General features: G+C 41.3%; 1 protein-coding gene across 1 annotated transcript in view; it reads left to right on the forward strand.

Moving 5' to 3' along the window:
* Positions 1–26,346, forward strand: part of LOC126128290 (uncharacterized) — a 78,345-nt gene that overhangs the window by 38,232 nt on the left and 13,767 nt on the right. Inside the window, exon 2 of the mRNA XM_049915151.1 lies at positions 17,110–17,373. Coding sequence (XP_049771108.1) covers positions 17,110–17,373 — 264 coding nt within the window. The remainder of the gene's footprint in view (positions 1–17,109; positions 17,374–26,346) is intronic.

Raw genomic sequence — 26,346 nt, forward strand, 5'->3', positions numbered from 1 at the left:
GAACACTCATCTTCAATAATTTGCCAGGAAACATAAAAAATTTAGTTAGAAATAAAGATCAGTTTAAAAGGAGCCTGAAAGACTTACTACTGGCCAACTCCTTCTACTCCATTGGCGAAATTTTTAATAGAAACAAATGATGTATTGTATTTATTCATACTATTATTATTGTTATTTCAGCTTAAAAAAATCGACATGTTCTACGTCCACGAGGCTCTCCTCAGCACGGATCTATGGAACAAAAAACTAATCTAATCTGGGTGAAGCCGTGGGTTTTACGACGACACGATAAAAGCATTCAACAAAACTTGTTACGTGACCTTACAGTGGAAGACGTCAAGTCGTACATCAGTTACTTAAGAATGGATGAGAATACATTTCTGTATGTGCTCAATGAAATGTATCCTCATATCACATAGCACAATATTCACTTAACAACTGCTACATCTTCAGAAGACAGGCTCACTATAACACTCCGATTCCTTGCTACAGGAGAGGGTTATGTTAGGTTAGGTTAGGTCAGGTTAGGTCTCCAATCTTCTTAATCTGTTTTTGTATTCTGGGTGCCTCACGTTGTAAAGCGCCTCATCAGCTTCAGACATCTCTATTAATTTTGTAGTTGTCGGCACACACCAATTGTATTTACTGGCAATGGTTATAAAAACACTACAGACGACAGTACGCTGCAGCGATGCTAGCGCTCCATGTGGTAACATGTCACATTGCAGTGAACAGAAGACAAGCGGTTTCTTTGATCAAATATACAGCGAGGCCCTAGATTTGATCAAATATTGGACGACATTTGACAAAGTCCCTATTACACTATCAAATATCTTTGACAAAGATATTGGACAAAGAAATTTGATAGTGTAATACCGGCCTAACGCTTTGTCGCCGCTAATGACTGCAGCTGTTGCATTGTTTGCAGCGTACGCAAGTCGGCAGTTGCGTTGTTGTCTTCTAAATGAAGCAACGTATCGTTGTAGCTACGTGTACTCTCTTTCAAAATCATCTAGAAAATCCTAAGGATTTGGAAGAAGTACATCGCCTTCTTCTCGACGACGAAGTATCCGTTGAAGATGAAGATGATCTTGCAGAAACTGATTCAGAAACCGAAGATATACTCGAAACACATCTGTAGACTCAGACACAGATCATGAATTGGATGAAGAGGAAAATAATGAAGCGCAGGAAACTGATGAACATTACTATTTTGGTGCGTAGAAAAGACAATAAATATGCTTTCATATGTAATAATAACAATATCTAATAATGGTGTAATGTACTTATTTTTTTATTTTAGGTAAGGATGGAACTAAATGGAGGAAAGTGCCTTGGAAAGCAACACAGACACGGCCTCATAATATACTAACCAAACTGCCTGGGGTAGTTGGAGACGCAAAGAAAATGGTAACTGAAATTGACTGCTGGAGCTTATTCATCAGTAATCCTAGATCTAATTGTGGTCAACACTAACAGGCGTATAGCTGATCTAAAAGGAAACTTTGCTCGCGAGAGTGACTGCAAGGACACAGACGCAATCGAAATAAAAGTCTTTCTTGGCTTGTTATACCTTGCTGGTGTGTTCCGTGGTGGGCGACAGAATGTTCACGACTTCTGGACAGCAGATGACCTTGGTCTGAATATTTTTAGAATGACCATGTCCGAAAAACGTTTCCTGTTCCTAATAAGATGTGTTCGTTTTGATGATGGAGCCACAAGACAAGAACGGCGCAAGACAGACAAATTAGCAGCCGTGAGGAAAATGTTCACCATGTGTTTGAATAACTGCAAGACACATTACCCCCTCGGTCAGAACGCCACAGTTGATGAGCAGCTACCAGCATTTCGAGGCCGGTGTGGATTTCGCCAGTTCATACCATCCAAACCATCTAAATATGGCATCAAAATTTTCTGCCTATGTGATGCCAAGCTTTATTATACTTACAAAATGGAAATATATTGTGGATTACAACCAGAAGGACCCTTTCAGAATAACAACTCCACCAAAGAAGTAGTTCTGAGACTTGCCGAACCAATATATGGGACGGATAGAAACATTACAGCAGATAACTGGTTCACTAATTTGGAGTTAGTAAGAGAACTGCATAAAAGGAGACTGTAGTTTGTAGGCACAATTAGAAAAAAACAAGAAGGAACTGCCATCGAATTTCGTAGCACCAAAAAGTAGACAGCAATATGATAGCGTATTTGGCTACAGCAAGAATGAAACCCTTGTGTCGTATGTCCCGAAAAAAGGGAAACCTGTAGTCCTCCTTTCGAGTATGCATGTATCGTCAAGTTAGGTTTCGGAAGGTTTAGAGAAAAAACCAGCAATTATTCTACACTATAATGACAGCAAATCTGGAGTTGATGTAGTTGACAAACTCTGTGCAACCTACAATGTAGCTAGGTCAACAAGAAGATGGCCTATGGTGATTTTTTTCCACCTGTTGAACATTGCAGGCATCAACTCAAGAGTAATTTTCTTGGGCAACAAGAATAAATACTCAAATCGGCGCGAGTACCTCAAAACTTTGGCTCTGACTCTACTGCAAGATCGTCTCCAAAGAAGAGCTCTTATTATGACCCTACCTGATGATATAAAGTCAATGCTAGTAAAGTACAAACCTAAAGGAAAAGAGCAAGAAAACGCTGAACAATCCTTGGAATCAGAAAACAAGAAAAGAAGAAGGTGCCGGTCATGCTACAGGGAGACAAAAAAGACTTGTCTCAGCAAGTATACATGTGAAAAATACGGTACACATCTTTGTTTGCAAAAGCACGCAAAAATAATTTGTGAACAATGTCTTTCTGTAGAGGGCAATCAGTAAAAAGAGACGCGCTTTGATTAGTTCAGTAATTTATTTGTATCTATAATAAAATCAATTTTTAAAAGAATTTCATGTACTTCTCCATTACAAAACGTCAAACATTTCTGTTAATTTGAAAGTTAATGAGCCTGATGTTCACTTCTGTATTTGTAAAATCTGTAACAATAAAGGTAACTGCAATTTAAAACAAAAACAAAAGAAAAAGAACCTGTAAACAAACAAAAAACCACAAAAATCTTCGCATGTATCCACGAGATACATCGCGACTAGTGGCGTCATGAAAGTTGACGCGCCTGCTAGAGGGTTAACATTCGGAATGCCGTTATATCACTTTTATTCCTATTAGATCAATAATGAAACACTCATGTCACAAACTACTCGTAACCGAGAGCATGGCTACCATCGAACAAGACAGGAAGAGCTCTTAACGCCGACTTTTGCGCGCAGTCCGTGTCTCTTACTAGTTTCATCACAGTTCGTGGATTTCCGATCAAGTTCGTACTTACTAAGATATGCATTTGTTAATGAACGGGTGTGAATTTTAACGAGGCAAAATTATGATAAATAGCTTTAAACATCCAGAGGCTCCTCCTAGTATTCACGTAGTCATAAATGACTTTAATTATTAAATATAAATAAACAAAATCGGTGACTTTGGCGCCAAGATGGCGGTACTTCCCGTCATGTATATTTCCCAGGCTAACGCTTGTTGCTACGATCCAGCGCCGTGCCCCACCCCACTACGCGCGACATATGGTCGCTTCGTCACCTAGCCAGCCAGCGTGGGAAATACTCTGCGACTCATGGCCGGCTACGGACTACATCACTTCCTAACTATCGTGAATACCTCAATAAGAGACAATAATTTATTAAAACTGGTAAAAATGTCTTCCTCACGTAAGAGGCACCTTACAAGATGCTAATAGTGGCACAAGAGATGATTCTGAAGGTCAAGTCCCGTAAGATAGCTTAAAATGTCAATTTTCGCTTTATTAGTGGGGTGAGTGGTAGTTTCCTAATGGACGCTGCGATACTTCTCATGAACAGCCCCACATCATCTTCCGGCTCCCGATTATTAGCCAAGCGCTGCAGCAATTCCAATCGTTGTTGGTCCCTTTGGTTGATTGAATCCCAGTGTGTTTTCCTCGATCTGCGAGCTGAGATGGAAGAGTTGGCAACAGGTGCGTCACTAGAGGACAGGGAAGCAATGGCTTGTGGGGTGTCAGGCCCTGTTTCATTGATATTTTGTCCGTCTTCATCAGATAGCAGTTCTTCAACACTTGTTGGCTCCTTTAGCGGAACACTACAAAAAGACGACCGCTCCTTTCTACATCTCTCAAAAAGCCTAGTCTGTTGAACAACGTCAATTTTGTTGTTGAACTTGGTGCTGCAAAACCGGTTTGCAGTTATTCTTTTCGAACTGTTTTCCAGTAGTTATATCTGATGTCTTTCCATCTCTTCTTACACTGGTTACCTAAAATGGAACGATATTTGTTTAGCTGTGTGATTAGGACATGACATATTATTTATGATCAAAATATCCACGGGTGTACTGCCGGTCTACAGTGGTCAACGGGCACAATATTTCGGCGATCATACATGTCGCCTCATCAGGTGAACTGGCGGACTGAGCTCCTGTGAACGTGCCGGCACGGAGATCCGTACGCTATGGCTGCTCAGGGGGAACTGGGTTCGGTCGCGGCGGCGGCCGATTTAAATACCCTCCGCCCGCGCCGCTCTCCCTCCGCCGTCCGCGCCCCGCGCAACGCTCGCGAGGTGGAACAGATTGCGACGGCGTGTTAAGGAATGGGGTACTTAAAACTCTAGTACATAGGGCGCGCACTATCTCTGACGCAGAGAGTCTACCCCAGGAATTGGAACATCTGAGAACTGTATTTCGAAAAAATGGGTACTCAGAGTGGCAGATTGAACGTGCTCTCCGCCCCACCACTACAGCACAACCTGTGGAGATGGATGAAATCACGAGGGAGGGGTAGGCAATGCGTTTATTCCATATACAGGCGCACTCTCGGGGGAAATCGCCCGCATTTTGAAGAAACACCGGGTCGGAACTGTGTTTTGTCCTCCGAATAAAACTCGTGCACTGCTGGGGAGCGCCAAAGATGACCTCGGTTTGAGGAAGGCCGGCGTGTACCAGATTCCGTGTCAATGAGGCAAGTAGTATATTGGTCAGACGATGCGTACCGTCGAGGATCGATGCCGAGAACACCAGAGGCGCACTCGACTGATGTATCCGAGCAAGTCGTCGGTCACTGAACATTGTTTGTCGGAAACTCACGCCATGTAGTATGAACGCACGAGGATTCTGGTACAGACGTCGAGATACTGGGACAGCGTTGGGAAAACTGCATTGAAGTCCAGGGAGGTTACGTAGAAAAATAACGCAGTTTCAGTTTTCTATCATCAGAATAAGTACAGCTTTTCACAAATGTGCCTTTACTTTTTGAATTCCCCTCGTATACCTGTATGTAGATGATTTTGTAAATAAGCTTTACCTATAATGTACTTTTAAAGATATAACAAGGGATGGCTTTTCTGATAGCGCTTAAGCGTGAATAGTGAGTTTCGGCAGTAACATCTATTTATAAATAACTGTTTAACCATGGGTAATGCCACGGTCGAAGCTAGTAACATATATAATTATACTAACCCCCTAAGACATCCCCCCCCACTGGTAAAAGCACAAATCGAACACTGGCTGGAACAACGTAAGTGTGCGAAGCTCATAAGCAGGGCATTAGTGAAATTTCTTATACCCGACCTTGATAATACATATCTACACGGTAAACGGTTTTTCCTACACTACGTTGTTCACAATTTATTATACCGTACCAACAACGATATAAGGAACAAGTCGATGACATTCTCACCGAATCATAGAGATCTTTAGTAAAGCCAGCCAAGACAAAAGCATTCCACGTACTATGCAAGACATACGAGATTTATGATATACCCTCAGGCCTCAAGAAAAATGTATTAAAAAATTGTGGGAAGTTCTTTTGGGACCAAACTGCTGAGCTCATAGGTCCCTAGGCTTACACACTACTTGATTTAACTTAAACTAACTTACATTAAGGACAACACTGCTAACAGCGCAACAAAAAGATGTAGTAATTCCAGTTCCAAAGGAAGCACTTGCAGACAGGCATGAATATTACAGAATTATCATTTTAATAAGTAATTGTTGCAAAATACTGACATGAATTATTTACGACCAACGCTAAAACTGGACGAAGCAGACCTGTGGTAAGACAGCGTTCGGGAGAAACGCAGGAATATGCGAGGCAATATTGCCGCTACGACATACACTCCTGGAAATGGAAAAAAGAACACATTGACACCGGTGTGTCAGACCCACCATACTTGCTCCGGACACTGCGAGAGGGCTGTACAAGCAATGATCACACGCACGGCACAGCGGACACACCAGGAACCGCGATGTTGGCCGTCGAATGGCGCAAGCTGCGCAGCATTTGTGCACCGCCGCCGTCAGTGTCAGCCAGTTTGCCGTGGCATACGGAGCTCAATCGCAGTCTTTAACACTGGTAGCATGCCGCGACAGCGTGGACGTGAACCGTATGTGCAGTTGACGGACTTTGAGCGAGGGCGTATAGTGGGCATGCGGGAGGCCGGGTGGACGTACCGCCGAATTGCTCCACACGTGGGGCGTGAGGTCTCCACAGTACATCGATGTTGTCGCCAGTGGTCGGCGGAAGGTGCACGTGCCCGTCGACCTGGGACCGGACCGCAGCGACCCACGGATGCACGTCAAGACCGTAGGATCCTACGCAGTGCCGTAGGGGACCGCACCGCCACTTCCCAGCAAATTAGGGACACTGTTGCTCCTGGGGTATCGGCGAGGACCATTCGCAACCGGCTCCATGAAGCTGGGCTACGGTCCCGCACACCGTTAGGCCGTCTTCCGCTCACGCCCCAACATCGTGCAGCCCGCCTCCAGTGGTGTCGCGACAGGCGTGAATGGAGGAATGAATGGAGACGTGTCGTCTTCAGCGATGAGAGTCGCTTCTGCCTTGGTGCCAATGATGGTAGTATGCGTGTTTGGCGCCGTGCAGGTGAGCGCCACAATCAGGACTGCATACGACCGAGGCACACAGGGCCAACACCCGGCATCATGGTGTGGGGAGCGATCTCCTACACTGGCCGTACACCACTGGTGATCGTCGAGGGGACACTGAATAGTGCACGGTACATCCAAACCGTCATCGAACCCATCGTTCTACCATTCCTAGACCGGCAAGGGAACTTGCTGTTCCAACAGGACAATGCACGTCCGCATGTATCCCGTGCCACCCAACGTGCTCTAGAAGGTGTAAGTCAACTACCCTGGCCAGCAAGATCTCCGGATCTGTCCCCCATTGAGCATGTTGGGGCTGGATGAAGCGTCGTCTCACGCGGTCTGCACGTCCAGCACGAACGCTGGTCCAACTGAGGCGCCAGGTGGAAATGGCATGGCAAGCCGTTCCACAGGATTACATCCAGCATCTCTACGATCGTCTCCATGGGAGAATAGCAGCCTGCATTGCTGCGAAAGGTGGATATACACTGTACTAGTGCCGACATTGTGCATGCTCTGTTGCCTGTGTCTATGTGCCTGTGGTTCTGTCAGTGTGATCATGTGATGTATCTGACCCCAGGAATGTGCCAATAAAGTTTCCCCTTCCTGGGACAATGAATTCACGGTGTTCTTATTTCAATTTCCAGGAGTGTATTTTAGAAGATACACTGAAGAAAGGCAAACCTACTTTTAGTGCATTTGTAGATTTAGAGAAAGCGTTTGACAACTCTTGGAACCATGAAGGTAGCAGCGATAAAGCATGGTGAGAAATCGTAAATCTACTACCTGGACAGAAACCAGACTGCAGGTAGAAGGATCGAAGTACATGAGAAGGAAGGAGTGGCTAAGGTGAGAATTATGCAAACAGTGTAAGTAGCAAGCAGCAAAGGAAGTCAATGGAAAAACTGAAAAGGTAATTAAAGTTCAGGGAGAATAAATTAAGAAATTAAAACTTTAACTTTTCCCGATGAAAATGTACCTCTGTCACAGACATCAAAGTCCTTGGAAGAACATTTGACCAGAATGGGTAGAGTACTGAAAAGAAGTTATAAGATGAATGTCAACATAGGTAAAACGAAGATAACGGAATGTAGTTGAATTAGATCAGGCGGTACTGAGAGCATTGAATTGAACGAAAATGAGGCACTACAGTAGCAGATCAGTTTTTCTCTCTGTAAGTAACTAAGACAGCCGAAGCAGAGAGAGTGTAAAACGCACAATGGCAATAGCAAGAAAAGCATTTCTGGAAACAAGGAATTTATCCGTGAATATATATTTAAATGTTAGGAAGTTTCTTTCTGAAAACATTTGTCTGGAGTGTGGCCTTGTATGGACGTGAAACATAGATGGTAAAAAGTTCAGATAAGAAGAGAAAAGGAGCGTCCGAAATTTGATGTTGCGGAAGAGTGTTAAATAGTAGATGCTTAGAGTGAATAAATAATGGAGAGGTAAACGGTCAACACGAAAGATGGTTTGAACATACGGTGCTGTACTATACATGGTACAATTGGAGGTGGTATGCTGTTGGCTTATTCCCATTTTCGAACCATGGGAACCTACTGTTCAACATGGATTTCGAACTACAGTGCTACTCAGCGTGTTTCACATAACGGCCGCTGTCAAAAGGGAAAGAAGTGACAGAGACAAAGGCCCTAGGACTGATGAAGAGGTTCTGAAGAGAACCGGGGAGAAAAGAAATGCAACGGGACAAAAACGTGGGATCTATTGACAAGACATCCTGAGGTAACAAAGAGTTATCACTTTTGATATGGATGGAAGTGTGATGGGTAAAATATAAATAGCAGACCAAGGCTTGAGCAAAGTTGGCAGGTTCAAACGGCTGTAGTTCGCAGTAGTTCTTCAGAGATAAAGAACCTTACGCAGAGATAAAGAACCTCACTTGCCTGGGAGCTGCATGAAACCAGTCTTCCTACTGAAGACAACAACAACAAACGCTACGGTCACAGGTTCGAATCCCGCCTTGGGAATGGATGTGTGTGATGTCCTTAGGTTAGTTAGGTTTAAGTAGTTCTAAGTTCTAGGAGACTGATAACCTCAGAGAAGTCCCATAGCGCTCACAGCCATTTGAACCATTTTGAAGAACAACAACAAAACATCTTCTTTTATTCTCTCCTCCTCATAGCCATTTCCTAATGTCCATTCGAATTACAATGGAATAGCGATATGCACAAATATAAATGGCAGTAGCATAGCGTACACAAGTCACAAAGGGATCCGGATTAATTTAAGGAAAACACCTGGAAGGTGGCCCAATTTGTTGTGTCATTTATCATTCCCAAAACATATTTTTATGTCTTCTTAGGCACTTGTGGGTTTTATTGTTGTTCTGAAGAAGGTGTAGCTATCTGCGCCGAAACCTGGGTTAACACTTAACACTAGGTGCTTTTTTCGCAATCGAGGCAGGTTTTTAGTTTTTTTGTTTTTTAAATATATTAAGCAACGATTGCTGACGCGCTGCGATGTTGAAGGTTCTTATATTTTTATTTCATAACGGTTCTACCATGAGTAACACAGTTGCCAAGTTTCTTGTGAAATACATGCAAACAGCTAATATCTGTAAATTAAATTCACAGTGTATCAGGACATTTCCATTATACATAAAATCACAAATAGTACTAAAAAATGTCAACTGTGCAAAACAATAGTGGCCCGATTACAAACAGCTAATTAACTAAATAAACCTGCGGCGGCACTCTGTCCCCGCAACTAGATCACAGATGTGGGCTAACCAACAACAGGACTTGGTTCAAATGGCTCTGAGCACTATGGGACTTGACATCTGAGGTCATTAGTCCTCCAGAACTCAGAACTACTTCAACCTAACTAACCTAAGGACATTATACACATCCATTCCCGAGGCAGGATTCGAACCTACGACCGTAGCAGTCGCGCGGTTCCAGACTGAAGGGCCTAGAACCGCTCGGTCACAGAGGCTGAAAACAGGACTTGAGTATAAGTTCAATAAACATTAAAGAAAAGACATTTAAAAGGCATACGTTTTCACTGGTTACTCTGCTCTCATGTAGACAAAATATGACCAAGCTGCGCGAAATATACTCACATGTAAGACCGAAGCAATAATAGTACTCCACTGCTTGGCCATAAACCTGCTCCACATAAATCACGTTAAGTACTTGAAGAATCTACCGAGCACCTAAAACACAATGATAGCGACATCAAACCCTCAATTCTTTAAAGAAATCAAGAAACTAGATGCTAAGTTTGCCAAAGACTTTCATTACCAGCCTACAACGTCCTTACAATAACAGAAATACTGAGTACTTCCTAACCCTGTGAAACCGCCACCGTGGCACGATACCAAAAAAATAACAACAAACTACCCAACTTGAGGCTGGAACGGGAGATCCACAGAATCATGCGTGACACGTCAACAAGTAGGCCTCGTGCGATGACGGGAAAGCCGCCGAAACAGCAGGTAAATGCGTCCGTGCCCGGATCAGCAGAACAGCAATGCGTCAACCGCTGCGGATGCAAGGCTGTAAACATATACCAAACAATAAACAGCAAATAAGTTTGATAAAGATTAACACCCACGGTAATGCTTAAACGAGCAATTAATCATTCAACTATTAAAACTTCAGTATGGATGCGGCATGCTTATAAAATTGCAAGTTAACCTGCCCAGCAATAACAAGAAGCAGAGTACAAGGCCATTTAACAGAATAATTACATAATAATTCAAGCACGATTTGAAAGTTCAAGCTGTACCTTTCACCAACTGCGACATAATCGCGTGTACAAACAGTGATCCAATACTGTAAAATGCTTTTTTATTCCAGTCTCTGATCACAAATGAATTCTTTAGACGATGACCGGTTTCAGTCTGTAATGACCATCTTCAGATCTTTAGGACATGGTGTAAAAAAGATCTGAGGAAGGTTGTTACAGACTGAAACCGGTCATCGTCTGAAGAATTCATTTCTGATCAGAGACTGGAACAAAAAAGCAAGCTGTACCTTTACTGGGGTGTCTTGGGAGCTAATAAACACGGTAATTGGGATACGCATCAAATGGAAGATGGCCGGTTAAACTGTACACCTATAACGCGAAGGCTGAGCACACACAACTTTAGTTACATGCCAAATCCAAGAAGTCGCCCCTGGAAGAACCGGATCGTGAGAGCTACAACAAACAGAAATTACAATCAGCTGTATAAAATATTCAGAAATAGTAAACCATGATTTCAAGATTAACATTGTAAGATACTTGCCTGGCGCATGCAGGAACCTTCAGACTGAGTCACACAGCCCCAAGAGCGGTCACCGAAAGGCATAAAGAAACTAGATTCTTGGCCAGCTCACACCGGGCAGAATTAACAGTCTTTAAGCAGAGAACGTACTAAATAGTCTTCATAGATAATTTCAAACAAATGTCAAGGAGACCAGTAGCTGTAGGACTCCAGGTAGGCACCTGATAATACCTGCGGCTCCTGGCTGCTAACAAATTGTTCAATATACAGGGTGTTACAAAAAGGTACGGCCAAACTTTCAGGAAACATTCCTCACACACAAATAAAGAAAATATGTTATGTGGACATGTGTCCGGAAACGCTTAATTTCCATGTTAGAGCTCATTTTAGTTTCATCCACCTACGCTCAATGGAGCACGTTATCATGATTTCATACGGGATACTCTACCTGTGCTGCTAGAACATGTGCCTTTACAAGTACGACACAACATGTGGTTCATGCACGATGGAGCTCCTGCACATTTCAGTCGAAGTGTTCGTACGCTTCTCAACAACAGAGTTGGTGACCGATGGATAGGTAGAGGCGGACCAATTCCATGGCCTCCACGCTCTTCTGACCTCAACCCTCTTGACTTTCATTTATGGGGGCATTTGAAAGCTCTTGTCTACGCAACCCTGGTACCAAATGTAGAGACTCTTCGTGCTCGTATTGTGGACGGCTGTGATACAATGCGCCATTCTCCAGGGCTGCATCAGCGCATCAGGGATTCCATGCGACGGATGGTGGATGCATGTATTCTCGCAAACGGAAGATATTTTGAACATTTCCTGTAACAAAGTGTTTGAAGTCACGCTGAAATGTTCTGTTGCTGTGTGTTTCCAGTGATTTGAAGAGAAGTAATAACATGAGCTCTAACATGGAAAGTAAGCGTTTCCGGACACATGTCCACATAACATATTTTCTTTATTTGTGTGTGAGGAATGTTTCCTGAAAGTTTGGCCGTACCTTTTTGTAACACCCTGTATGTCGGCGTATTTGGCACGCCACAACTGACTGATGCACATCGTAGCCGGGTTGCACGCGACGAGAGCCGCTCCTTGCCCACTAAACTCGCCAGTAGCGACGGTCAACGCTACAGGAAAACGCGGTCCCCATAGCCCAACGATCAACGGTGTTACTTGCTGCAATCATCAGAACGCCGAGTACTCAGGCATACACGTGCAGCTGCGTGTCCGACATACCACTCACCATCACATAGCCCCGAAGGAAACACATAATCCAGCAAAGATGATATGACAAGCGTCAGAGTCGATGGAACGCGTGCATAAGAGGCGCCAGTAGGATAACACTTTCTCTCTAATGGGATTTAATACAAGACTGCAAGAAGGCTCGGCTCAATGCAGAGCATTGGCGGGTTTGTCATTTGTACTAAGGTGATTCATCAGAGAAAGGTTTCCGACGTGATTATGGCCACACGACGGGAATTAACAGACACTGAGCCCAGAATGGTAGTTGGAGCTAGACGCATCGGACATTCAGTTTCGGAAATAGTTAGGGAATTCATTGTTCTGGGATCCACATTGTCAGGAGTGTGCCATGAATACAACATTTCAGGCATTGCCTCTCACAACGGACAACTCAGTGGCCGACGGTCTCCACTTAACGATCGAGAGCAGTGGTGTTTGCATGGAGCTGTCAGTGCTCACAGACATGCAACACTGCGTGAAATTACCGCAGAAATCAATGCGGGAAGTATGACTAACGTACCCGTCAGCACACTGCGGTGAAATCTGGCGTTAGTGAGCTGTGGCGGCTGACGATCGACACGAGTGCCTTCGCTAACAGCACGACATCGCCTGCAACGACTCTCCTGGGCTCGAGACTGTATCGACTGGACCCTAAACGTCTGAAAAACCGTAGCCTGGTCAGATGAGTCGCCATTTCAGTTGGTAAGAGCTGACGGTAGGATTCGTGTGTGGCGCAGACTCCACGAAGCCACGGTCTCAAGTCGTCAACAAGGCACTGTGCAAGCTGGTGGTGCCTCCATAATGGTGTGGGCTGTGTTTACATGGAGAGAACTGGATCATCAGGCCCAACTGTACCGATCATCAATTGGAAATGGTTATGTTGGGCTACTTGTAGACCATTTGCAGACAACTTCATATTCCCAGACAACGATGAAATTTTTATGGGTGGCAATAACCCAAGCCATCGGCTCACAATTGTTCGCCATTGGTTTGAAGAAGATCATGGACAGTTTGAGCGAATGATCTAGCCACTCAGACCACTCGAGATGAATCCCATCGAACATTTATGGCACATAATCGAGAAGTTAGTACTTGCATAAAATCCTGCACCGGCAACACTTTCACAGTTATGGACGGCTATAGAGGCAACAACCTTCAATATTTCTGCAGGGGACTTCCTACGACTTGTTGATCTCAAGCCAAGCCGGCCGCGGTGGTCTAGCGGTTCTGGCGCTGCGGTCCGGAACCGCGGGACTGCTACGGTCGCAGGTTCGAATCCTGCCTCGGGCATGGGTGTCTGTGATGTCCTTAGGTTAGTTAGGTTTAAGTAGTTCTAAGTTCTAGGGGACTTATGACCTAAGATGTTGAGTCCCATAGTGCTCAGAGCCATTTGAACCATTTGATCTCATGCCACGTCAAGATGCTGCACAACATCGCGTGATAGGAGCTCCGATACAATATTATGAGGTACCTAATGATTTTTCCCAACTCAATGTATGCCTACCTCCCACCCTTCTCCCCCTATCTCTTATTGCTCTCATTCGTAAATATCAGTCTCCACGCTGCATCGATATATGACACCATGACACCACTAGAATCACTCAACTCCTCAGCGCAGGTCGTTCCTCTTTTAGAGCAAGTGAATCATCAGTTTTGCGAGTAAACTTTATAAAAGATCATCAACGTAGAATCATCAGTAAAATATTTCCAAACACTTTCTAAATCTTTTATGCTTTTCTGCACTTTTAAACCTTTTAGTAACAATGATTTCTGCCTACAGCCACCACTTTATTAAAATTAGTAGATTAAAAATTCAAGGTCAAGATATCGGTTATTTGATAACTATTTCTAGCTCACTGAAGAGCCATCTTCAGATCTAAATTACAGGAAATTGCAGAACAGAAATAGACAATAGCCTAATACATTTTACAATTAAACTTCCATTCCATGACACTTATCAATAGCGATTCTGATCTAGAATTTTTTTATCTACATATTTTAGCATAACAGATCGTATACCTCCCGGTTTTACAATGTCAAATAACACCGACCATGTAATTAATATTTTTTTAAATTACCAGTGCCTTCAGCATGAAACCACTGATGCGGTTGGAAGACAAAGACATCTAGTAGTACGCTGAGGTACTTCTACGAATGTAGTGAATTATAGCAATCACTGATAGCTTTAAAGGAGAGCGTGCTAAGTGAATTTAGGAGACAGCGAGGTGCTGTATTTTTCTTTTTTTTATAGCGATCATGTGGAGGAGATCACTGTCAGTGAAAGCAAGTAATCTAAAGTTTATTTTAATTTGATTTTAGAATAGCTTAAAAGCGAAACCAGTGGGTCATTATGTAGTTTCGATACATAATTTATAACATTTTATGCCCATTTTTGCATGTTATTTAGGACTACAATTTGTTTCAGGCATTATGAATTGATGGAAGTTTCCAGAGCTCGTGGTCTTGCGGTAGCGTCCTCGCTTCCCACGTACGGGGTCCCGGGTTCGATTCCCGGCGGGGTGAGGGATTTTTCCTGCCTCGAGATAACTGGGTGTTGTTTTGTCGTCTTTATCATCACCATTCATCCCCATTACTGTCGGAGGAAGGCAATGGCAAACCACCTCCGCTAGGACCTTGCCCAGTACAGCGGTGCGGGTTTCCCGCATCGTCCCCTACGCTCCTCGGAGTATGGGACCTCATCACCATCCAGAAGTGGGATTACTTGTAGGAAAAGTGCGAATTTTCTTTCAAATATGTCACATGAAATAATGAGTGGTTGAAATCTGTATGACCTAGTGATTCATAAGTCGAACCACCTTCTTCAAACAACTGATTGTTTATTTTTTGCCAACTAATTGGTCTATTCATTGCTTTCTACGTTAATCTGGGTATTTTGGCAACAATTTTAATATCGAATTTGTTTTCGTATTGTAGGGACTCAAAGGGTTAAAGCGCTTTGCTTTATTTTAAAATGCTGTTGTTCCACCAATGAGTGATGGTATAATTCATTAATGCAAGTATGACTATGTGTATTAATTCAAATTCTTGTGGCTACAGAGTGGCTTTTTGTGCAGCTTCCAAGTCAGTCCCACCCTCGAGTGTCGAGAAAACGAACACATCTAAGTAGATTTCCCGTAGAGCACGTATGTTAATGTCAGTAACAAAAAACTTGATAATCAATCTTTGCCATCCGAAAACGGATGTTAATACATTTTCATGTCAAGTGAGACTGAGTAAGACACTTTATTCTCTCCATTTGCAATTGCTTCGTGCCATAATGGCAAATGTACCTTCAACATAGTGATTACTGGCCCAGGATTCGTTAGTTAGTTACATGCCCCATATATCATTTGAACGGTTGTTCTATCGAAGTGATGTGGAACGAGTCAGTTTATAGGATATACGTAAGTGGTTAGTGTCAACATTAATGGACAATTTATCATTTTATACCTACTGATGCAACAACAATGGTTTTGTTCTGGCTGCCAGCTTTTAAGTAGAAATTCGTCAGTGGAGTATAAGGAGCTGTCCAGGAGAAACGATTTTAAATTAGACTTATACCTTGATTCGCAGCCTGTCAGACATTTTATGTTATTGGGCAAATGATCCAAAATTTGTATTGCTGCATACTGCAACCTAAGTTATTGACAGCTTTAACAAATGGTTCAAATGGCTCTGAGCACTATGGGACTTAACTTCGGAGGTCATCAGTCCCCTAGAACTTAGAACTAGTTAAACTTAACTAACCTAAGGACATCACACACAGCCATGCCCGAGGCAGGATTCGAACCTACGACCATAGCGCTCTCGCGGTTCCAGACTGTAGCACCTAGAACCGCTCGGCCACTCCGGCCGGCCAGCTTTAACAATGGATTTCTCCCTCTGGTGTTGTAGGTATGTACATCAGCGATCTTCTTAAACTGTGTGACGGATGATATATGACGAATTTCACTATCGAAAATATGTACTATAACGCTAAAGTTAAAACACTTAGTTCCTTGAAGAGGTGCCTACATGACATCCGTTGATTGAGACCGTATAGTATTCTTCCTGCTCACTTTTTTGCAATCAATATTTTCTTTCTAAATGATGATCATGAGTTGCCTCAGAAAATTATTCCGTTCGATATTAGTGAGTGGAAATTGCAAAATGTGTCAGTAGGTTGATATGTTTGTTTCGAAGATCAGCAACTGCATGAAGAGCAAAACATGCTCAGTAATATGCTTCTTCCAGTTAGAGTTTTCATCAATTGTACATCCAAATAAATTTGGAGCATTCCGCTCTACATACTGACTCCTACTCATATGCTACATCAGTTGTTGGTATGGCTATTTGCTGTACAGAACTCAAAGTAATCTTTTTTCCAAAATTTATGGGAAGCCCAGTTTCAGAGAACCACTTAATAAATCTGTGGAAAATATCCTTTACTAACTCTTGTGTTGCTTCCTCTCTAATGGGATTTAATATAACACTGCAAGAAGTACCAATTTCACTTTTTGAATGGTAGGTGGAAGGTCATTAATCTACGTAAGGAAAAGTAATTTTGCCATAGTTTGTGATAAAGTCTATCATCATCTCAGAACATTCCCCCCCCCCCCCCCCCCCCATGTAGGAGCAGCCCAGTCAGTGTGACTGTTCGTCAGTCACGGTACAGCTGCGACCGATAGAAGCGGCGTGCCCTGCTGTGTGCCGGGTTGCAGCGGAGCGGCCCGCAGGGGCAGGTGTTCCCGCGGGCGCGGCAGCCCTGCGACTGTCCCGTGCAGCGAGGGCGCAGGGCGCAGGGCGCGCATGCACGGCCGGCAGGTGCGCCATTGGCGGAGCCCGCCGCCCCTCCTCGAGGGAGGGCCGCTTCCTACACTTTCACTGTCCGCCCCGCCTACGCACTGCGCGCCTCGTTCCGCGGGACCGTGTTCGATCCCCGGGTTCGGGAACCTCGCTGCGAGGGGGCGGCAGCGGCCGGGAGCGTCAGTGCTGCTTCAATTAGCGCTGGGAGCGTGCCCCGCATTACTTCCTGCGTAACGAGAGGTGGCGTGCACCCGCATAAGTCGACTGATCGATCGAGAGCCTGTGACACGTGTTGTTCGTTCCGCAGATCTGGGCAGTGCCGGTACGGATGGGAAAAAACCGTCCGGTTAAAACCGATACCGGTATTTTCATTCTGAGTACCTGGAACTTTTCGGTACTTGTTTGCTCTCGGTTATAGCAGGTGTTTTTTTTACTAACAACAGGTTAAAAAATGAAATATTAGTTAGCCACAGCAACAGTGCTAAAATTTTTCATTTTTAAATAAACTTTTTTAAAGAACGAGTAGTTTTTATTCGTAAAATTTCCATACTGTGTCATGATAGCAAATCCGGAAAAGTGATCAGTGTTTTTTTAATAACAATGTCGACGGTAACAAACAACAGAAACAGAGCATAAGCTTTGGTACAGCATTGCTGAGACAATAATGTCCCTGTTGCCGTGTGTCGTGGCTTAAGGTACACCTGTACGTGCAGTATGGAAGACTTACCACTACCTGATCTATACGATAGTTTCTCGTTGTTGTCACCGGACATCCAATTTGTCGCAAAAGGGCATTAAAAGTTTAAAAAAGGGGGCAAACACAATAAACTTGCTACATAATATAAGGAGAAAACTTCATAATTCCTTCATAGTCTCCACAAAAACAGAAAGCTGTTGATCTACTGACTGCGTCTACTCGAAATGCCTTCATTCACTTTTAGCCTTTGAAAATGAACAAATTAATACAAAAATAGAGTTCTTCGACCTCAATTTTCACTCTTTAGCGTTGAGTGTTGGTAATGTGCTCATAGTGGTATGACCCTCGATTACAACATCACTCTAAGAAAATTTAGAATCAATCCTTTATTAGTAGTCAACCATTTATCAGGTCTCGAGAAAAGCAGCGAATCGTAGGCAGACTAAGTTTTCCTTTGTTTGTCTATTGTATTTAACATTTTAGTTTTATGTATCTTGAAACAGAGTCAAAATTTTTCAATCTTTGTTTGATTTCTATGTTTGTTATAGAAAGTAATAGGAGTAAAAATCGAAAATTGGTTATTTCAGAAACCGGTTATTTTGAGCGGTTTTAACAGTCCTGTGAAACTGGCGTGGAGAAAGCGATATAACCGAAAACCGGTTGTTTCAACGATAACCACCGTAACTAAGCACTGCGTAGTGGCATACTTACAGGTAAACAATGTGAGCTACAATGAGAGTTTTTTTCTCCTTTGCGCCAGACCTTATAAATTCACTGGTAGTTCCCAGTTTAACTGCTGGAAAAGAATATTACACTAACAGAAATGGAATATGTAACACTTTGACCCTACACTTCCAAACTGATGCTCCATTATCTCAGTACCTTTGGCATATACTGAATAAAATTCATCCGTATGTGAGCTTACTTGCAGTACATAAAACCGTTCCAACAGACGGAAACTGCTGTGGGTTCACAATAATATGGCACAGGCGCAGAAAATCATTCTCTCCTGAGCACTGTGCAGCTTCACGTGTTTGTTCCGTAGGAGCGGCCACCTCAGTTGACTGCCGGTTGTCGTTCTGCTATTGCTTTATTACACTGCTTGGTACTGCACTCTTCGCCACCACAATGGCAACGAAAGTTCTTTAAAATCAGGCATGTGTGATAATATGCAGTTCCATTACACTTTCCTTAGATGGATCAAACGAGAAAGTAAAAAAATAATTAAAAATTGTAGTTCAGAGAATAAAAGAAAACGCTTTTTTTCAGTCGCATAAAAGAGAAAATGATTGAGCGAGAAAAAATAGCTACAAGCACTTCCCAAGGTTTCATTGATTTAGGAAAGAACCAAACAAAGGGTCGAAAATTTTGTAATGAGATATTATCGACAAATAGTTTGTCAGGGGTCTGACACATAATTTCCATGCGAGAATGTAAGGTTGCTAGACTTTTAGGCAGGGGCGTCGATTGTAAGATATCATTTCATCGACAATGAGGTGCCAACTATTTTCTCATACTTTATTTTGGTGAAACGATTCTTATACTCAGTTATTATACGGATAACTTAGAAATTGATGGTAGCTGCAATTGCTAAGTGAAACATTTCTGGCATGCAAAGGGTAACGTAAATATTGAACTCATGCAACTTAGATAAGGATGTGGCGGTTACATGATGCCATGGAAACTTGGTTTCCTAATTTTTATTCTTGCATTTAATAACGTAACGGAATATAAATTACAGGTAGCACAGGAGAGATACATAATCATCCTAACTGTCTCTACCTGTAAGTGTCTTAATGCTACAGTAATACAGACAAAATATTACAAATGAAATTGTCGATTCGTCTACGAACCTAAGGCCATGTGTTAAGTTACTAAAACAAAGGCACTGGCAAAAAGGTACTCTAAATTGGTAAAATGATAAAACTAAATCAATACCACATGAACCATGAACATTAGCTATGAATTGACTTGAAGATTTAGAGGTATGGTGAATTAACGTTAGTAAAAGTTTTCCATCCCCCATAGAAACCACAATCATTTGCTTACACGAGTCAGTTTATAGAATATATATATCTAAGTAGTGTTGACATTAATGAATATATTATTATTTTAATCTTATTAATGCAACTGAACTTGAAAGGTGATTTTTTTACTCCCTTTGTTTTTTACTTTGCGGAGACAGTATTCAGAACATTAACATTTTCAGCACAAAGTATAATTTTGTTGCTACACATTGCTCAGATGTTTTATAGAGTTGACAATATAATGTAGTGCCCATGTCATGTACATAGTAGTAACACTTTGTAAGCGGAGGCAGTTTCATTTGAACCTCAAGCTCGCATATGTGAATGATGATTACAAGGTACTGGAATAGGTCATAATAGTGTGTGTGGTGAATTTAGTGTCTATTCTTAATGTTGTGATTCTTGTTTCACATCAGTACAAATTTTGCAACTGTCAGAATACACTAGTGTCTCTAGCTAATATAAGGGAATTTGTAAATCAACCCTCATAATAAATATAATCTTAAATATTAATTAATATTTTAGATTATAAAGTGGGCACATTAGTTTTATAGGTTGTTGAGACTTACTTAAAAGCAATTAAGACCTGTGTGACTAGTCGATTGTCTATAAATTTGATTTTCACATACATGTATGTTTCTCAGATCTTTTTAGTGTGCTTTGGCCATTTATGTGTCTCGGTGCATAAGCTGAATGAAGTTACAAAAACATGAACTCTACCATCAGAGGACCCTTAGTTCCGACAAGACATATATTATTACAACGGTTGAGATGACTCTAAGGACTTAAAATAGCATCTTTATAGGCATGCCAGACACGTCGTAGAATGTCATATGCAAATTTGCCATGGTGCACCATATCCAGCACCAAACATATCCCAGGTATTGTCTACTTACAAAACACCTCAATTATACAATGACTGACTACTACACAGCAATTTGCAACTCATCGTACCCACTTTTAAAACCTGATAGGTCTACACACCACCCATCACGCAGAACGTCTCTCAGTTGTCACCCACTTGTCCTGAAATATAAGCTTGCGTAATCTGGCATTGGTTGTAATGCACAAAATATTCCTTGATCTGTTGAGAAAAGCCATTAGTTCGTTATATATTCTCATACATGAATAACTCAAATGAACGATGTACAAATTGTACAGAAATATATGTTAGACCTTTTAAACAGAAAAAAGTCCTTACTGATTGTCACCTGTAAACTGTATACTTATTATTAAATCATTCTTTACAGATTCTTGTGTCAATATTCGATATAAATCAATTAGTCAAAAAACATTGAGTAACTGCTTCAGATTCCACAACAACATTATGATTATGGATTACAATAATGAATCATTTGCACCTGTTTAACCTTTGCCAAATCTGTCTGTCAGTCAGCAAAATTACACAAAACGTTCTTAAAAAAAAACAGAAAAAGTGCATTAACAGGATCATGAACATATAAATCACAAATGTTATAATACAACACAGAATATTTCATCTGCTAGTCACTTCAATCATATCTGAAAAAGCTAGAAGCTTACTTCCTCATATCTTCTGAAAATCTTTACATAATATACATAACACATCCTTATTGCCATACCGACATCGCTTCCTGATTCTACTGAATCCTTATTCTATTATTACTATCCATTTTCCTTTATCCACTGTATACTGAGAATTATCCAATCTGGTTGTTTCTTACTGCAAGACAAATTATGCGCTAACAGTTAGGCATACAAAGAAGTATTCTAATACACACCATTCCAATGTAACATTGCACATTATAACACAACAAAAAAATCCTCTCTAATCAACATACTCGTACGTAATCTTAATGTCATCTCAGGATTCTCTCACGTTTTCTTTTGATTCCAAATAGGCAAATGATTCCACAAAACGTTATTGATGATCAAAAAAGAGTAAAAATACACTATTAATTACAAAATCCTTATTTCGAACAATACAAAAAAATTATTGTGCAGATTACACCCTTCACACAAGCCCTCGACATGCATGTACCTCACAAAAAGAAACAAAACTCTCCTTAATCATGTCTATGTCACTTAATTTGGTCACCAACATGGAAGAAAGAAAAGACAACAATAGGATCACTCATACATACAATATTTCATCACAATAATCGAGCAAGAGCTTCACATTCGCTACATAATGTATTCCTCGCGATTTGCACTTGTGTATCATTTCCACTTCGATGTCGTTGCAGAGGGTAATTCAAGATACCAAATATTGGCCATCAAATACTCTTAAAAACTTTTTCATGTGGCAATATGACCTATATGAATGCACAAGGATCTTTTTTCTGACATGGAAGACAATTTCCTAACACATTTGCGTATAGATTTCTTCTGAGTTTTGCTCCTCACTTCAAATTTAGCAGTGCATTGTCACGCTTTTCCTCACTTGAGTTTGAGTGTGTGCTTTTTTTTCTACATCGATCACGAGAATCTTAAGGAGATGTATGATTCCTTAGACTTGTATTTTCCTACCTAATAAGTAACTTTAATGCGTACAGTTTATTGCCCAGTGCCTGCGTCACAGTACCTTGGTCCGAAATTTGCTCTATAAACACTGAGGTACCACTATCTTAACTAAGATTTCATCTTTTTCTTTCTGATGTTCTCTCAGTTTGGCCAAATGACACAGTACCTCTTCCCCTCATGTCTGAGCTTCCTCGTGCAACTTAACCTGTTCACTTTCCACTACAGCTTTTCTGTTGTCGACTTTCGCGAATTTAGACTTGTACTCAGACCGTAATTCACTCCAAATTTGAATAGTATGTTTCTGAAATCTTTCATCAAAACTGTCCCATATTTCATTGATCTTACACATTAGCTTTTCAACGATTCGTTCGCACAAGCTTCCTGTTGACGCGAATGCAGTTGTTCTCTCGCTCACATCTTCGTTCTGCTTCTCAACCTCTTCTCTTAAACTGTCTTAATTTTAATTCTGTATCTTTACGCCTCCACTCAAATTTTCATTTTGGTTGTCAGTCTCTCCCCTTAAACTTTCATTCTGGTTCTTTATCTCTCCGATACTGGGAACTAGGCTATTGATAAACCACATTCTAGAATAATACCTGTCAAACTCACTGACTGGCATATCCTGCACGGCTATTTGCATATCTGCGGTGACTGCATTCGAGGTTGAGGGACTCTACACGCTATGCAAACCTCTATCAGATGTTTGAGAAGCGACTTTTGGACTTCCCAACCACAAAATAGCGCAAGCGCTGGGAAGCTCAGAATCCTAATAAACAGCTACATATTCCTGTCCCTCTGAACAAGGATCTGCGTTCTGTTCCCTGATTCCTTCACCAAGTGTCACAGGTATATTTTGTAGCTCTTCTGGTGCCACATTACACTCACAGTCTCGCGTTTCTAACGCAGCACTTTCTTCCACATGAATACATTTTGCACTGCTTGAACTGCTCTTTGCACAGTTACGAAAAGACATCTGTGCAAATTTATGGTCAGTACAGTCAGTCCGCATCAGAACTCACAGGAGGCGAAAACAGAAAACCAGGTGAAGACTTAGCAATTATTTATAAACCCCAACAGCAATATAAGACAATTGTAATAAATTTTGTTTATATGTAGGTCCACAGCGTCCATATATTTTATTAAAAAAACTATTGGTTGTTATAGCTTTATGTTTATATTCATTATAGTCAACATATTCGTAGCGAGACAACAGCAACAGTATTGATACTTAAAAGAGTTTTAACGTATCTTTATTATTCAGTCCCAGTCGCACAATATTTAATACATGGCATATTTAGATCTTTCTGGCTTATCTTCAGATTGTAATGGTCCTTGAATTACGTAAGAATTATGGTACCTCACCTGAACCTCTCGATACCAGTAATATTCTACTGTATTTCTGTTAACTACTTAACATATTTCTGAGACAACATTCAGATTTGATTTCACTTTTGATACATCGATATGTTTATATTGCAATGATATTATTCTTATGTGTATTATTTCTTTTGTCACTACGATCTTTAACGTACTTGTAACTCTGATTGTTGGGCGCGTAAGCGATTGTTAGTTAGTTGTTAACTTGTTAGAGAGTCGAACCTTGAGAAAGTCAAGTGTTGGATATCATGTTAGAAAGATGCATATTGTAGTTGGCTTATAAAATGTGAGGAAGATGTTCTCAAGTATGTTTTGTATTGTGAAGTGATGTTTTGTGTTTACGTGATATTGCAGTTAACAGGAAGTGTAACTTAAATTCGGATTGCTGATTGTTCTTTACATCACCATTGTCCTACTAAAGTGTAATCTTCAAGAGTGGTTTGTGAAGCGCATATAAAAAACTTTTGAATATAGCAGAATAAAACCTAGGCCTCTTTGCATCCGAGCTTGGAATCATAATCACCTAGATTTTCAACGATTCAGCCATGATAATACGAGACCAGCGTGGGAAACACAAAAAGATGAGTGCCTAGTTTTTCCATTATTACATAAAATGACTATTAACTGTGCTCTAATGACACCTGCCACATAATATGACTGATGTTGCCCGAAAATGCAGTATTTAGCAGCGTGAGCAACACCACAATCGTTATTAAAATTTTGACCTTTGTTGTGGTAGGGTTGTTAGAAGAGCTATGTGGTTTCGTCAGCAACACGTTGTGCCTTTGTCAGAAACACACACTAGAGTCACACTGATACTAATGTGGACGTTCTTCACATTTCAGTGGCCCATGGTAGGTCCGGAGACGGAATAATAGACGTCAACTGCCTTAACAACGATGATGGACAAGGAAGGAATACATTTAGGAAAAGTCTGAATACGAAGAGATTTAATTGGTAGAGTTACTGAAATGATGGCCAGTATGCCCTCAGTGGAGGGGTAATGATGGGACAGTAGCTCCACAGGGAATAGAAACTCGCTCAGTCGACCCATGGAACAATCAACTGGAATCAGTTACCCTCCACAGCAATGACAAATCTTCATGGCAGAAGATACTTTACTAAAAATAAAATAAAAATAATCTCGATGGCGTTTTCAGATATTTATTCGTCAGCAACCGGTTTCGGCCCTTTCCTCAGACCATCTTCAGGGTTTTCCCTGCAGCAATACACTAATGATACATATTCAGTATAGATAAATGAAAATCTTTTCATCCCTCTATACTGAATATGTATCATTACGGTACTGCAGCAGTAAAAACCCCGAAGATGGTCTGAGGTAAGGGCCGTAACCGGTTGCTAACGAATAAAAATATGAAAACGCGGTCGAGAAAGTTTTTATTTCATTTTTAGCAATTCATTGCCATGGCTGCTTTGATCCAACTACAGAATGCTTTCTAAAATTTTAGAAGATACTTTAGCTGACAGCATGAAACCAGTTGTGACATGCAGCATATATTGTATTGGTAGTGAGTATATGAGGATGACACCTGTGGTGGAAGCAATAGACAGCAAGATACCGTCCATGAGTCCTGTGGTAGTATTCACTGTTGAGTCAGTACCTTTATTGTATACCTTCCACATCAGTAGTCTCCTTGCCATCATCACTGAGCTCATGTTTTAGAAGTTCTTTATCCCGCACCAACCAGAAGTCTTCGAGAACACTAACGAGAATAGAAGGAGGTACACTGTACAACTAAGATAACCACAATCTTCTAGAGCAAATATTTTCTGTATTGACATGAGTTGTCATTCCTGGAGATACAAAATGTTAACACAGATGTACAGAAAAAAGACGATAAAACCGACAAGAGAACTCTTTATTACAGACTTACAGTGAATGGTATATAAAAATACTAGATATGAAAACTTATAATAAAAGACAACACCATAAGTCTGGTAAAGTACTAGAAATCAATTTCCTCATTATACTTTCACTAAGTCACATATCCTACAGATCAATTTCTTTACTTTCAGTTCCCCAGCATGATTTAAACATGATTCCAGTCGGGCAGTGTGCTTTTGTCATATATTAAAATGTACTGATATCTCATTACTTAGCAGATCCGACCTAAGGGACTATTTTCATGTCACACCAAGAAGCAGTCAGGTACATGAGCTGTTATAACCTTGGAAATTAAGATGTAGCATGTGTCTCCAACATATAAAGTTTCACTGTAATGTATCACAGTTGGTGTATTTTGCACCATTGATATGAGTATGAAGCACCGTCTACTGTATCCCCTCACATCACAGATGATATATTTGTCAGTTCGTGGTATCTACAGTTATCTAAAATGAAATGCTAGATTATTATAATTTGTAGATGATGGTGTATTGATGATACAGCGCTATCTTATTTAATGAATACAGATGTGGTACACAAATAGGATTCATTTGTAAGTTGGTGGGATTTTAGAGCGGGAACTTTAATGATTTATTCGATGGTGTTTGGGTCAATTTTCTATTTAATGAATGTGAGAGATTAA

Source organism: Schistocerca cancellata, chromosome 1 (assembly GCF_023864275.1).
Source record: "Schistocerca cancellata isolate TAMUIC-IGC-003103 chromosome 1, iqSchCanc2.1, whole genome shotgun sequence".
Classification (NCBI taxonomy): Eukaryota; Metazoa; Arthropoda; class Insecta; order Orthoptera; family Acrididae; genus Schistocerca; species Schistocerca cancellata.